Genomic DNA, 14932 nt, shown 5'->3' on the forward strand with positions numbered 1-14932 from the left:
TGATGGACATGTTCCACTTATCAGATTAGAGTCTTATGATTTCCAGATCAGCAGAGACACACACACCCGGCACGTGTGCGCGCACATGCACACACCAACACACACACACACACACACACACACACACACACACACACACACACACACACACACACACACACACACATACCTGTCATCTGCCCCACAGAGAAACGGGGTACTGTATGACACAATGTGCAGATTTAAGGTTTGTTTAAAATATTAATTCAGTCTCATACATTTCATAATCAATCCCATTTCAGAGCAAGTTAAATAGCTTGCACATTATGGATGTGAAAATTCAGGTTTGCCATCACAAAAATCTCGACAAATGCTTGCAGAGTGCAAGGAACCATAATTCTATTGATAAATGGAATGTGTTTCGATGTAAGCTCCGATTCGGATGTCCAAGATTTGCTCAATCTTGTAAATATACCGAAATCATATGAGGTAGATGTGAGATAAAAGTGATATTTTTAATTTAAAAATAATTCAATCCTTTGCATAAAATAATATTTGCTCAGACCTTTGGATGTTCCGTGACATCAGCCTTACTTCAATTATATAATCCTTTTTTGACAAATTCTGAACATCTTTTGTTTGTTTGTTTTTTGCCTATACTTTGATATAGCTCGGTTTTTGAACATGGGACAAATCACTTGGATGGAAGCAGGTGAAGAGAAAAATATCTTATTGAGCATACGACCTGGCAATTGGCTGCGGGGCACTTCCATCAAACATACTGTAGTTTGGGCATTGACAAATACTCATACATATTGAAGAGGTGATCATTTCATCCTCTGCATCTCATCATTCCATGGATGCTCTGACCATTATGTCATCGAGTGTGATAAAGAATACCTGCTCAACTAGATTTCATCTTTACCACTGACTTGTAGAAAGATTATTTAAGAAGTCTTTTGTTGTACGGCACAGGTTCAGCGGGTACAGGCAGTGGTGGAGTTGCAGCAGGTACAGGCAGTGGTGGAGTTGCAGCAGGTACAGGCAGTGGTGGAGTTGCAGCAGGTACAGGCAGTGGTGGAGTTGCAGCAGGTACAGGCAGTGGTGGAGTTGCAGCGGGTACAGGCAGTGGTGGAGTTGCAGCAGGTACAGGCAGTGGTGGAGTTGCAGCGGGTGCAGACAGTGGCGGAGATGCAGTGGCTGCAGGTAGTGGTGAAGGTGTAGCAATAGAGATTGGTAGAAATGAGGTATGGGAGACAGTTTTTGTGGGTGATGAGACTATTAAATATGTTGATTCTTCATTCTGCAGGAAGGATTGTAGACGTAGAATTATCTGTAGTTTTGAAGGAGTGGGAGTTAGGGACATTGAAGGAAGGGAAAACGATATTGTATCGTGTCATGGCAGGAAGAACTTGGTTCTAGTACACCTTGGAGTGAATGATGAAGGGAAAGTTTACTCAGAGGTTTTGAAAAATAGATACAGGATATTGGGTAAGTGGCTGAAAGCAAAGGGTTGTAAGGTCATGTTTTCTGGGATTCTCTCAAGATTAGAAAATAATATAGAAATTATGAGCAGAGCAATAGATATCAACCAATGGCTGGAAGAATGGTGGAGGGAGGAAGGTTTTACATTTAAGAAGCAGTGGGAATCGTTTAGGGAACAAAGGGAGTGTTTCCGGAATGATGGCCATCTGCTAAATAGAAAGGGGACAGCAAGGTTTGCAGTTGTAATTGAGGAAGGAATTCAGGATTTTTTTAGGTCAGCAGAGGCTGGGGAGGCTAATAAGGAAGGAACGGATGAAGTAAGTGATGCAGGTAAGTGGCGCAACATATTTGATTGTGATGAGTAAGGCCAGGCAGAAAAATATAATTTCAGGAAGAGTGAAGTTAAACGTATTCTATACCAATGCTAGAAGTTTAAATAATAAGATGGAAGAGCTTGAAGCCAAAGTGGATAATGAGGAGTACGATATAGTTGCAGTCAGTGAGACATTGTTTAAGGAGGAGAGTAACTGGAGGACAGGATTGGAAGGCTACAAGGTGGATTGGTGAGATAGGAAGGAGAGAATAGGAGGAGTAACAATCTGGGTAAAAGACAGCATTGTATCAAGAGAAAGGGGTGACATTAAGGAAGGAATAAATGTTGAGGATTTTGTGTGGGTAGAGAGTAGAGATTGTAAAAACAGTAAGATACTGGTAGGATGATTTTATAGGGCTCCGGTGGGAAGGAAGAGGAGGCTGGAGGAGTACATGAAGAATTCAAAAGGGCATGCGGTCAAGGAAGAGTATTGACGATGGGGGATTAATAAACAGGTATTTTACTTCAACTTTTATACAAGAGTCAGGAGAATTGCCAACAGCTGAGAGTATCTATCAAGGAGGTGAGGAAGAGCTTTTACAGAAGATCAGGAAGTAAAGAGTGGAGGAAGTAAAGGAACAGCTCAGTAGATATGGCTCCGGGTCCAGATAGTATGCAACCGAGAGTATTGATGGAGGTGGCTGAGCAGGTAAGCGAGATGTTAACGGATATTTTCAAAAGTTCACTGGAGTCAGGACAGGTACTGGACGATTGGAGAGTAGCAAATGTAACACCACTACTTAAGAACAGATCCACAGAAGAATTGGGAAGCTATAGACCTATTAGTTTGACTTCATTTGTGGGGATGGTGTGGGAGACATTAATTAAGGACTACATGAGGAACCATTTAAACAAATACAAAGTAATTAAACGTAGTCAGCATGGGTTTACCAAAGGTAGTTCCTGTTTAACAAATCTTTTCGAGTTCTATGAAGCAGTGTCTGATTGGATGATTGAGGGAAAAGCAGTGGACATAGTATATCTAGACTTTAAGAAGGCATTTATAAGGTACCAATTCGGAGGTTGTTAGCCAAAGTGAGGGCTTGTGGAGTGGCTGGCCAGGTAGCTAATTGTATTGCAAACTGGCTTCGTGGTAGGAAGCAAAAGTGGCTGTGAGTGGGAGGATGTCTTGCTGGGAGGATGTAAGTAGTGGGGTACCTCAGGGATTAGTACTTGGACCATTACTATTCATTATTTACATCAACGTTTTGGATCATGGGGTAAAGAGTAAGCTTTCCAAATTTGCAGATGACAGAAAGCTTGGAGGTAAGGTGGATAGCAGAGGGGGTGGTGATCAGATTCAGGAAAGTATTGATACTTGCATAGATTGGGCAAATTATTGGCATATGGAATTTAACCTGAGCAAGTGTAAGGTGTTGGGGATGGGAAAGAACAATGAAAATAGAGATTACAGGATGTAAGGGGTAATTTTGGAGCGTGTCGCACAGGAGAAGGATGTGGGGGTGGTAATAGATATGGGAGGTAAGCAGGCAGCAGAATACCAGGCAGCTATAGGTGAAGCAAATGTGGTTTTAGGCTGTATTCGGAGGGGGATCAATTATAAATCAAAAGAAGTGGTGTTAATATTGGACAGGAATTTAGTGACGCCACATCGAGAATATTGTGTGCAGTTCTGGTCACCACAATTCCGGAAGGACATAGATGCCATCGAGAGGGTTCAGCGGAGGGCTACTAGATTGATTCCGGGCCGAGCTAGACTCAGCTATGAAGAGCGGCTGAAGGAGAAAGGGCTTTATACACTAGAAAGGAGTCGGTTACGAGGAGATATGATGGAGTTGTTTAAGATAATGAAAGGTCCAGATAAAATAAGTGCAGATGAATTATTCAACAGAGTACACAGTGATAGGACCAGGGACCATAGCCTGAGAGTAAAGAAGAGGAGAGTTAAGACAGTAGTAAGGCAGGGGACTTTCACTCAGAGAGTAGTTAATGCATGGAATGGTCTCACTGGAAAGGTAGTGGCAGCAGAAAAAGTAGATAAGTTTTAATTAGAATTATATAGGTACCTGGAAGTTATGGAGATGGAGGGGTATGGGGGATGATGTTAAGACTTTTAGGTAGTTTGAGTATTGATGGGTGATTATGTGCATGTGTTCAGAGTGCTCTTGGTGGGGGTGTTGTCAAGGGGGGTTGTGTGGTTGATGTGTGTTTTTAAGCAAGCCCATGCCCCATTTATATATTTATTTCCTCCTCAGGGCCTCTGAGGAGGAAATAAATGAATGAATAAATAAATAAATACAAAAACTACAAAAAAATCATTAATTAAAAACATTTTTTTGCATTTTCTTCTTTGGATCTTGTGTGGATGGATTAGTGTGGTGTTCACGCAGGCATGATGGGCTGAATGGCCTCCACCTGTGTTGGATTTCCTTGATTCCTTGTATTCAAGATCTAGGCTCAAGGAAGAGCGAGGTGACTGAGGGTGACAAAAAGGCAACTAACTGACAGTGGGCAGTGGAGCCACAGTTAGATATACGTAAGTAAATGAACGAAGATAAAAGAAGGTGAGAGACGAAGGAGGAAACACAGTAACGTGCAAGTAAGATGGATGGGTTCAGGAGGGTTAATGGGGGACAAAAAAGATGTCCATGAGAATCCATGAGAATACAAAAAAGAATAAATGGAGAGCAAAAATAACTTTATGTTATCCATCTCTTACAAACTTTGAGTTACTCATTTTCGATTGTTCAGTTCTCATACTTTGCCTTTTCTGGGCATCTGCCTTTTCTGGCAACCAGAGGCATGAGGTCACTTCTGGTGAGAGATCTGTCACCTTTGCCAAAGTATATATTTTTTTTGTTTTTCTTGCATTATATGGTATGCATGTAAATTGGTTTGAGACTTTTACCAAACATAAACTCCCTTTCATAATGTGGAGCGTTCTACCAAACGTAAACCACCGTATAAAGAGCATTTTATGGTGAAAATTGCTCGCTTCTGATCTCGTCATTTAGCTTTGTCTTAAATTCCTGTTTGAGTTTGATTAAGACTTGTTCGCTCGAAACGATTCTCTACTTCAAACGTTTTGTGGACACGTTTGACTGGAGGCGGATTTGCAGGAGGAGGCAGGTCAAAGTATTGGCTACAGAGGCAGGGAAGTGAAAACAGCCTGTTAAGAGACGAAGGGAGGGAAGGAAAATGAGGGCACCGAACATGGAGATTCCCCTCTATAGTCTAGGTAATTAAAGGGTGTAGGCGGTGACGTGTGAGCTCGTTGAGGTTGGCTTTCAAAGCAATCTGGACTGTGAAGGTTTTTTAATGAAGGCAAGAAATCCCTCGGCAGGGGATAATTGACTGCCCATAGCTGGGGAGAGAAGGTGACGCGTTGTGGGCCTGCGGCCTGGTCCCGTGCAGGCCTCTGCGGATAGATGCACCCCTGGCAGAGCAGAGCATGACCGAGCCGACCTTCACCTGGCACCGCGCCTAGTCTCTCACTCCCCACTCTTCTATACACTGGCACTTCCTCAATGGATCATGGTGGAAATTTTATTACATTTTCTTCCATTGCTTTGACCTTGGCTTTTGCCGGTTTCGTTATTATTTCAGTATTTTATTCCATCCTTTGAAGTGTGTAGCATGGATTGACAACTGGCCGTTTATGAAAGCATTTAAATAAAAATAAACCCGGCCTGATGTTTGTTATCTTTTCAAACATGCTTTTGGCACATTTTGACTGTTGCTATAGGACCAAGAGAACGAAGTTAATCTTGGTTCTAAAGACATTTTATTCCGAAATGTATTGGTTTGGATTTGCATCCCTTGGAAAATTGAAATTAAAAGGGAAGATCGTTTTCTCCCATTAAATGGTTGCATGTGAGTGAGATGGTGTAACTGTAAATATATTTATTTATTTACTTATTTTTACTTCCTGGTGACAATTTTCAGATGAGTTTAATCGAGAAGACACCACAGGTTGGCAACCATAGCACAGCCTTTGGCGAGCCTCGTGGCTTTGCTCCTGCATTGAAGTCCCTTGTACGGGAACTCATATTGGTTCACAAGTCAGTAAGTGACCACTATATTCGTTATGGGTGTGTGTCTGACTGTCTGTCTGGCCCGAGCATAGCTCCGTGGGTTTTGATACGATCCTGATAAAATTTGGGTGGGAGGTTTATATCATGATCTGGTTGTGTCTTCCTGAGAATGGGCATGCTGCGCCCATTATGGGTGGAGCCACGCCCAAAAAACATGTTTTTAGGGGGTATCCGATTTAAAGTTACATCTTCTCTGGGGGGGGTTTGTCGAATCTGGCAGGGGGTTTCGGTATTTGGCTAGCCCAATGGCACCTGCATAGCCCCACGGAGCTCGATTTTTCATTTTCGTCCTAAGGTCAAGGTCACAAGGTCACGAACTTAGAAAATGTCAAAAAAATCAATAAATTGGGCATTGAGCTCCTAGGGTTTTCAACTGTTTCGAATGAAAGTTGGTATGCAAGTAGTGCTCTTCGAGTACTACAACTTTCATCATTTACGTTTTTCCTGATTCCCGCAAGCCAGTTTGCCCGTGGCGTCCCCTCGAAGGTCAAAAAATAAAAAAGGCGAACCGTGTACATTGCTCGTGAACCATCGCCGTCTCCAGACTTGTTAATACTAAGACTGTTGAGCAGCTCTCATTCATGTGTAACAAATTTAGATGGTGAAGGACTCCATCTTACTGTTGTCGAGATCACCAACATTCTCCACCTACATTTGTTGCTTGTATCCCCAATTCTCCTTATATAACTTTTTGCCGTTACTTTCTTGCTTTGGCAAGGTAACCATTCGTGGTATCCTTTTGGCTCTCTGTTACTGCCATTTAAAGTAGTCTATTCTCGTAATTCAAGGTTATGAGCTTGATATTTTCTCCATCGTGCTCTTCGTTTGTGTTATGTTCTGTCTTTCATCGCTTCTGTTCCTGAATCGAGAATAAACGCAATGGCTGTAATAACGTGGAATTGCGTTTACGAGATGGCTTGTGTAATAGATGTTGTTGTGAATTAGATGACCGTAGCTTCTGAAAGAGCATTTTAGTTTTACCTCGTTTTATTAAGGGTTGGCCTTTTGAACTTGGTGTTCCAATGTGAGCCGCTGGCTTGTGCTACTATAACCTATGTTCAAGTCCCATATAACTTGTGTGCTTGTCCATGATTCACTTACTTTCTTTGAATCCATGTAAAAGTACACTGATGTCTACTAATGTCTTCCTGCATGTACTGATTTATGCACAAGTGCCTCCAAGAACCTTAGATAAATGAAAAAAAAATTGTTTTTTTTGCATATGCTGCAAGGGTTAAACTTTGTTGGCCCGTTTTTCAGTGTTGCAGCTTATTTTTTATGAGTGCTGCAGCCCATATATATTTATTATTTATTTATTTTCAGTGCTGTGGTGCAATTAAAGTGTCACGACTCCTTTTTATGTGCTGTGGCACTTTTTTTAGTGCTGTGTCCCATTTTGCCCATGCTGTTAGATGGTTCCTTGTTCATCAGATGGGGGTGCAGTGCTGTGTGCCTATAATTAAGCCACACAGCCGAAATCATACCTCCCGCTAAGCTAATTACAGGACGGTTTAAACCTCGCTCTCCTTTCTTATTTATTACCTTCAAATATGTGAAACGAGTTCACGTCTCACGATGCCCACATTCGTTTGTACGTGATCCTTCGCAAGGAGCTGGGAAATATCGGTGGGAATCCCATGGAGCTCAATTTGTTCTGATCATGTGGCAAAGTGGATGACTTCATCATTTACACACAGACCATGATTCCAATCCACTAATCCATTTGGCTCGGTAGAACTGTTATGCGGGTGTCTTCTCATTCGGACACAATTAAGATCGTGGACCCGGTGTTCCGAAAGTTTCCATGATTGAAGGGTCTAAACCTCGACGGACAGCACCCAGCCGATGATCCTGACGGTCATTGAATTGGGTATTCGATAAGCCGAAGGAATTCTTCAGATCTCTTCAACAAAGATGCCCTCATTGCATTTCTTGGTGAATGTTCGCTTACACTTAGCCTGTAGCAAAGGGTGGGCCATTGTGGGCCATTGTGTGACATGTCTTTGCAACATATTCTAGGAAGGAGAAGGTTAAAAGCAAAAGTATTGCACTCTGTAGAATACTTTTGCTTTCAAATAACGTTTTATTGATTTGATGTACCATAGTTTTTCCAGGGAGTTGGTGCTGCTGAAGCAGTTTCTTGGCAAAGGTTATACTATACTGGGTGGTTTGCCAATGCCTTCTCAGCTTTGTTTTTTATGCTCCATCCTTTTAAATGCTGATCATCAAGCAAGGAAGCAGCACATACCATTTTTAAAGTCATTGGTATGACTTGGCACAGGTTTGAACCACTAACCTCCCAGACTCAGACTTGCAGAGATTTATGTCACAGATTTGCTGTGTTGTCACGATTTACACCAATCATCATGTAAACGTTCCTTTTGTACAAATTTATTTGTAATATTGGTGATATTATATTTATTTTAATATAAAAAGGTCCAAGTGGTCTGAAGCTCTAAATCAGTGATCTTCACTATTGTTTTCGAGGGGTGGGGGGGCACTTTTCCTGATAAGACATCAGTGTGAGAGCTGCCACACCACCTGCAGGACTCCGTAATGGCTGCTATTAGGCCCAACCTCCACATACTCTTCTTCGTTGTGGTTTACTGGACTGCAAGCGTAATTGTTTGTATGCTGCAACTATATCCTGATGTAGTTATGTTACTTTTATGCTTTGTGTTGGAACACTCATTTGAAACCATTGGGTCAATTTGAGAACATTTATAGCAGATTTAGATGGGCTATTTTCACATTTCTGTATTATCGGCTGCACATCAAGGGCCACACTTTAGGCCACCGGGGGCCGCCAGTGGCTCGTGGGCAATGTAATGAAGAACTGGGCTCTAAATGGTCAAGCGTCTGAGCTGTTTTATCTGTCTGAAGGGTGCAAGGGTTCTAAGTGGTGTAAAGGTCTAAGGGGTATTAAAGGGACTTGAGAGGTGTAAAGGTCTAAGGGGTATAAAGGGACTTAAGGGGTGTCAAAGTTTAATGGGTATAAAAGGACTACAGGGGTGTAAAGCTCTAAATTTTCTCGGGGTCAAAAGGGTGTAAAAGGTCCAAAGGGTGAAGGAATCAAAAGGTCTCTAAAGTATTGAAAGGGTCGTCAAGGTCAAAGGGGTCTTAAGGGTCTTAAATGTAAAAGAGGTCTTTGGGTATTTTGGGTCCTTGGGGTGTTTTGTTTTCTCTGGGACTTTTGGGTGTTTGGGGTCTTTTGGGTCCTTGGGTCTTTTGGGTCCTCTGGGTTTTTTGGGTCTCCAGAGTTTTTTGGGTCTTCAGGAGTCTTCAGCGTCTTTTGGGTCCTCGGGGACTTTTGTGTCATCTGGGTATTTTGGCTCATTTTGGTCTTTTGACTCTTCGGCATCTTTGGGGTCTGAAAGGGTCTTCAATGGTCGAAAGGGTTTCAGCAGCCTAAATGGTAGGAAGGCATGTTTCCGTTGTACGTAATTAATAGATGGACGTGTGTGAAGTCAGGGTGCAAATGAAATTTAAACAGTATGTAATTAATTGACATATAGTCACACGGCTTCAAGTCTTCCTGTACCGCTTCACGGCTTCATGAACAGACCATGCTTTCTGTTTGTATTGTCTTGTCCAGGTCAGCTAACACCGACACTGGATGGATGAGTCGGTCGAACTGGCGGTTTAGTCCCTCAGACGAAGTTCTGAATTATGGCAGACAACGTGTGTGAGTCATGAGGAGACACACAAGAAACCTTAAGGCTTTTAAACCCAACAGGCTTATTTCGCGAACTACAATAATAAAAGGTACCAGAGATGATTGACCATGACGGAGGAGATGACGGCGGGTTGTGGTGGGAAAGAAAAGGGGAGATAAAATTGATAATGAATAATTATGTACAATGAGGTAAAAGAAATCTAAAGAAACTAAGGCGCCCCGAACTGGACTCACAGATGGAAAGGGGACAAAACCTGAGGACTCAGCTCTGGAGCAGCGGAGACGAGCAGGTGATGAAGAGGGACAAGGAGCAGGACGATGAGGCGAAGACGATGACCAGGATGATGAGACGAAATGGGGGCAAGGCATGAATTACAAAATGGGCAGAGGCAGGTAGACAGGCCAAACACAGGCAGGCAGGATGACCTCTTCAAAGAAAGCTCTCCTTTTTTCCACAGAATACTTTCTCTCTTGACCTCAACAGTCCTCTCTTCCAGTTCTCCTCAGACCAACTCCTTTACCCTCGTTATCTTCCCATCGGACTCCCAACTGCCGATTTGGCTGCTTCCTCCCCTCCGGGGCAAGGCTCTGCTGCCTTGGGAAGCATCTATAACCCCACCCCTTGGGATGTGACAACCACTCCTCCCCTCGCTCTCGAGGCCATACAAGCTCCGCCCCCTTTTTCTCTCATGTTGAGTCTCCCGGCGCCCCCCAGTAGAGGTTGACATAGAGGTTATAACACAATTTCCTTAACCATAGTCCCTAAATAATTATTACCACCACTACCCCCTGTATGGTGCATGTGCAAACAAAACAATTCTTAAGCTAACGTTTCCCTACTTATACATTGAAATGGCTATCTACTCGCACACAGACCATGCTATTCGATACATGCCTATCTGCTCTCTCGTGATATCTAACCACCCCCCCCCCCCACAAACATATTTAGATTCTGATGTATATGTATATATATATATATATATATATATATATATATATATATATAGATATATATGTATATATATATATATATATATATATATATATATATATATATATATATATATATATATATATATACATACATATGCAGTAATATCCCGATTTACGAACCTCTGATTTATAAACTTTCAATCATACGAACTAAATTTTTGATTCCAAAAATTCGATTTATGACCTCAAATTGAGACATGACAAACTTTTGCTCAACTGTAGTCAACTAGGTTTTCAACTACAAATTCGAAACGTGACCTCATGACCTTTTGATCAAAAATTTTGATCGTAAAATTTGAAATAATCTTTTATCTTACTCCAAAATGCCACAGCGGGGACTTGCTTACATCGGGGATGATGACGTCAGAGCGTTGCTTCCCTCGTTCTTTCTGATGTGGCTACATCATTATTACGTTTGTGCTGAAGTGCAGTGTTAAAGTGTATTTTATTTGCTCAAATGTTCTTGTGCATCACAGTGCGGTACTGTACTGTATTCATCCATAACTATGGCTCCTGAAAGGAAGATAAGTGCTCACGGAAGTGATATTGGTGGAAAGATAGATAGGAAAATGGTATCAGCAAAGAGTAAATTAGAAATACTAAGAAGGTTTGATGCTGGTTCCCACCTTCCGGATATTACACGTGACGTTTGCCTTGCAATTACAATCGTGATTACAAAACGCAACAACAAAGAAAAGGTCATGGTATGTGCTCAATGTGTGACACCATCCAATTCAGTGAAAATCACCAAAACGTGTAGCTCTGTAATGGAAAATATTGAGCGTTTGCCAAGTGTTTGGATTGAAAGCCAAACTCAAGAAAATATTCCGGTTAACATGGTGGTCATTGAAGGAAAGGCGAAGAGTCTTTTCCAAAGACTTAACGTTCAGTGAGAGTGAAAGTTCCACGACGGGGATTTTTGGTGCGAGTGACGGGTGGTTTTCACATTTTAAGAGGCACCATAGCTTTCGTACCTTGAAAGTAACATAAATGTTACTTTTTATTATTATTGTTATTATTATTATTATTATTATTATTATTATCTATATATTAATACTGAAGGACCAATTTTGTGCTCCACCTAGCGGTTGCGTCACGTTTTTCTCGGTACTGTGACCTGGACTGAAATAAACTTCGTACCTGTAAGAGTACATCGCACATAGTGGCAATAGCCAATCTTCAACTCTGAGGCTTCTATATATTAATACTGAAGGACCAATTTTGTGCTCCTCCTAGCGGTCACGTCACGTTTTTCTCGGTACTGTGACCTGAGAAGTTTTGACACGGTGTTTGTACGTCAAAGTAGACACGTGCACAAATCAGGGGACTTCTTCACAAGGAGTAGTGTACACCAAAATGTCGTGTACGAGGACGTTTTGTAGGCCTCATTAGGTAAGGCCATGGAGTACATCGACTGGGATCTGGCTCTTATAAGAGCCACCACTGGTTGTCATATTGGGCTCATGGAACAGAATCCGTCTGTAACGGGGTTTCGGCTAGTTATTATTATTACTGTACATTTTCAAATATTTTCTCCATTATTGCATTTTGGGGTGTTTTTTTTGGAGGGAACACATCGCCCCCCCCCCCCACCCACCCACTATCTCATGATATCTATGGGAAAATCGCTCCTGATTTTCGGATTTTAGATTTAAGAACTATTTTTCAGGAATGCATGTTGTTCTTAAATCGAGATATTGCTGTGTATATATACAGATATGAAGTGAGTTGGTTGAAAATTGACGATTTATGTGACCTTGACCTTTGAGTTATTAACCTCCAAAACAATAGGCTTCTAGAATGTCACTACCTATACCATGTGGTGAAGTTTCGTAAAGATCGGAGTAAAAATGTGAATCTTCGATTTTGCAAGTATCAAACAGACAGGTGAAAATATAACCAGGTGATAGAGGTTAAAAAAAATAACAAAGCGATGACCGGTTCACTAACAATCGACCATTATGGATTGTAGCTAACTATTAAATTACATATAATGCCGCACCATGGAACACTTGTCACGAGTTAGAGTTCCACAACAACTTCGCCCCCATTGTAATCAAATAGGATATTTCTTGTGATGTCGCCAAACCTCAGAAATTTTTCCAAGATATCAGATTGAATGGTACACAGTACAAATCTGGTCTTCTTTCAGCATACCTTCTTTGTACAAATGTGTTGTGTATGTTTGTAAAATGTGGTCAAAATTAGTCAAAGGTCAAGGTCAATACCATCCAAAACATGTTCTGCAGTACACCTATTAGGCGGCAATTAGAAAATGTATCAACCAAATGCATTATGCACAACATTCCAACATGTAAACCACTTAATTGGTCAAATTTACCAAATTACCAAATTGCTGTTTCCATGGCAACTATTGTTGATTTGGATTTCGCAAGTCTTGTTTGTTTGTTTGTTTATTTATTTATTCATTGGACACACAAAAATGACTGTTTGCTACAATAGCGCCACATCTTTCAGCCGAAAACCTTCCTAAATTTGTAGAAGTTTGCTGTGTAAGCCGCTTTAAAACCTGCAAAAACCATGGTTGTCTCACCTTTCTGTTCAATTATTTTCAGTTTTCGCAGATGATGACCTCATCATTCACTTGTTCTTTTGAGTAGTTTTACTCCTTTCCAGCTTTATTAGCCCCCATTGGACTCTGTTTGAAACGGGGGCTTATGTATTTGGTCTCAATTTTCGTGTGCGTGCGTGCGTGTGTGCATCCGCAACCATTTCTCGGACATGCATTTACTGATCTTGTTCAAACTTATAAAACAGATAATGAATGATTGCTTACATAAGCACGTCATTTTTTTTTCCAAGACCGGATCCAAGATGGCCGACTGGTGGCCGTTTTGTTGCTTAAATGTGTCCCCAAACATTTCTCAGACATGCATGGTCCAATTTTGTTCAAACTTGGCACAAGCACAGTACATGATGGTGTACACATGCACTTCATTTTATTTTGCAATATAATCAAAGATGGCTGACTGGTCGACTGGCGGCCATTTTAGTTTTGCATAAATATGGGCTTTCCCTTTAACTCCATGCAGCAAAATTACTAAAACAATGGGGGCTGTAACATTTTATGTCTTTTCTACTGTTTCAAGTGAAGTCATAGCTTTTTTCACAATGGGGAAGTAGATTTAAGGTTGAGAATTAATTGGAACTTCTATTTTAATTGCATTACTGCACTTATTTTCATTGAGATACGCTATTTTACAATTGGTGATACACAATTGAGATTTCAAAGATATTGTCGGAAATGATGTCACCATTACATTCCCACATTGTGAAGTCTTTACATTGATATGTTTTATTCCCGCAGGTTGTGGGTATCTTGCTTCCAAATCAGACATTGCACTCAATAGTGTTTTGGCAGGTATGGTAAGCTCAGTAATTTGCTATTTAAAGAACCCATAAAGGTGCATTTTGATTCTTGTCGAGTAAGAAAACAAAAAATGTTATTCATATTGTTAAAGTTAGATTTTAATTGAAAGCCCTCATCATACAATTGCATTCTCATGGGTTAGAATAATTTGGCAGCATTTGGGAAACTGTTGCTGCATTCGGTGTTGTTTCAGTATACCTGTGTTTCAATGCTTTGTGTCATTTCAGTATACCTGTATTGCAATGCTTTGTGTTGTTTCAGTAAACCTGTATTGAAATGATTGTGTTGTTTCAGTAAACCTGTATTGCAATACTTTGTGTTGTGTCAGTATACCTGTATTGCAATGCTTTGTGTTGTGTCAGTATACCTGTATTGTAATGCTTTGTGTTGTTTCAGTATACCTGTATTGCAATGCTTTGTGTTGTTTCAGTAAACCTGTATTGAAATGATTGTGTTGTTTCAGTAAACCTGTATTGCAATACTTTGTGTTGTGTCAGTATACCTGTATTGCAATGCTTTGTGTTGTGTCAGTATACCTGTATTGTAATGCTTTGTGTTGTTTCAGTATACATGTATTGCAATGCTTTGTGTTGTTTCAGTATACATGTATTGCAATGCTTTGTGTTGTTTCAGTATACCTGTATTGTAATGCTTTGTGTTGTTGGAGTGTACCTGTATTGGGGTGCTTTGTATTGTTTCACTATATCTGTATTGCAACGCTTTCATTGTTGTTGGAGTGTACCTGTATTGGGGTGCTTTGTATTGTTGCAGTGTACATTATCACAATGCTTGTGGTGTAGTTTCAGTGTACCTGTATGATTCTGCTTTCAGTGTCATAATATAATACAGATTGTTGATCTCATGTCCTGCATTCGTTTTCCACTTTGATTTGTGAGCACGGAATTATCAGATATACTTCACATTTAAAAAAAGAGTAACTGCCAATTATTATTTTTTTATAATCCTTATTCAGCATCGTG

The 14932-nt window shown here is 40.8% G+C and overlaps 1 protein-coding gene across 16 annotated transcripts in view; it reads left to right on the forward strand.

Annotated features, from left to right (window-relative positions):
* The window catches only part of LOC147015668 (sideroflexin-5-like), a 380656-nt gene that overhangs the window by 163073 nt on the left and 202651 nt on the right, over positions 1-14932 (forward strand). For 13 of the 16 annotated variants that reach the window (XR_015049781.1, XM_085848047.1, XM_085848062.1 and 10 more), the window contains 2 exons: positions 5744-5863; positions 13890-13943. Coding sequence is in view for 15 of the 16 variants with exons in the window: in XM_085848047.1 (XP_085704173.1) it covers positions 5744-5863; positions 13890-13943 (174 nt within the window). In the remaining variant the exon portion in view is untranslated. The remainder of the gene's footprint in view (positions 1-5743; positions 5864-13889; positions 13944-14932) is intronic. The other 3 variants (XM_085848048.1, XM_085848052.1, XM_085848058.1) reach the window with 1 other exon arrangement.

The sequence above is a fragment of the Eptatretus burgeri genome, chromosome 12 (assembly GCF_056783735.1).
Source record: "Eptatretus burgeri isolate ZD-2024b chromosome 12, Ebu_testis_v1, whole genome shotgun sequence".
In the NCBI taxonomy this organism is placed as follows: domain Eukaryota; kingdom Metazoa; phylum Chordata; class Myxini; order Myxiniformes; family Myxinidae; genus Eptatretus; species Eptatretus burgeri.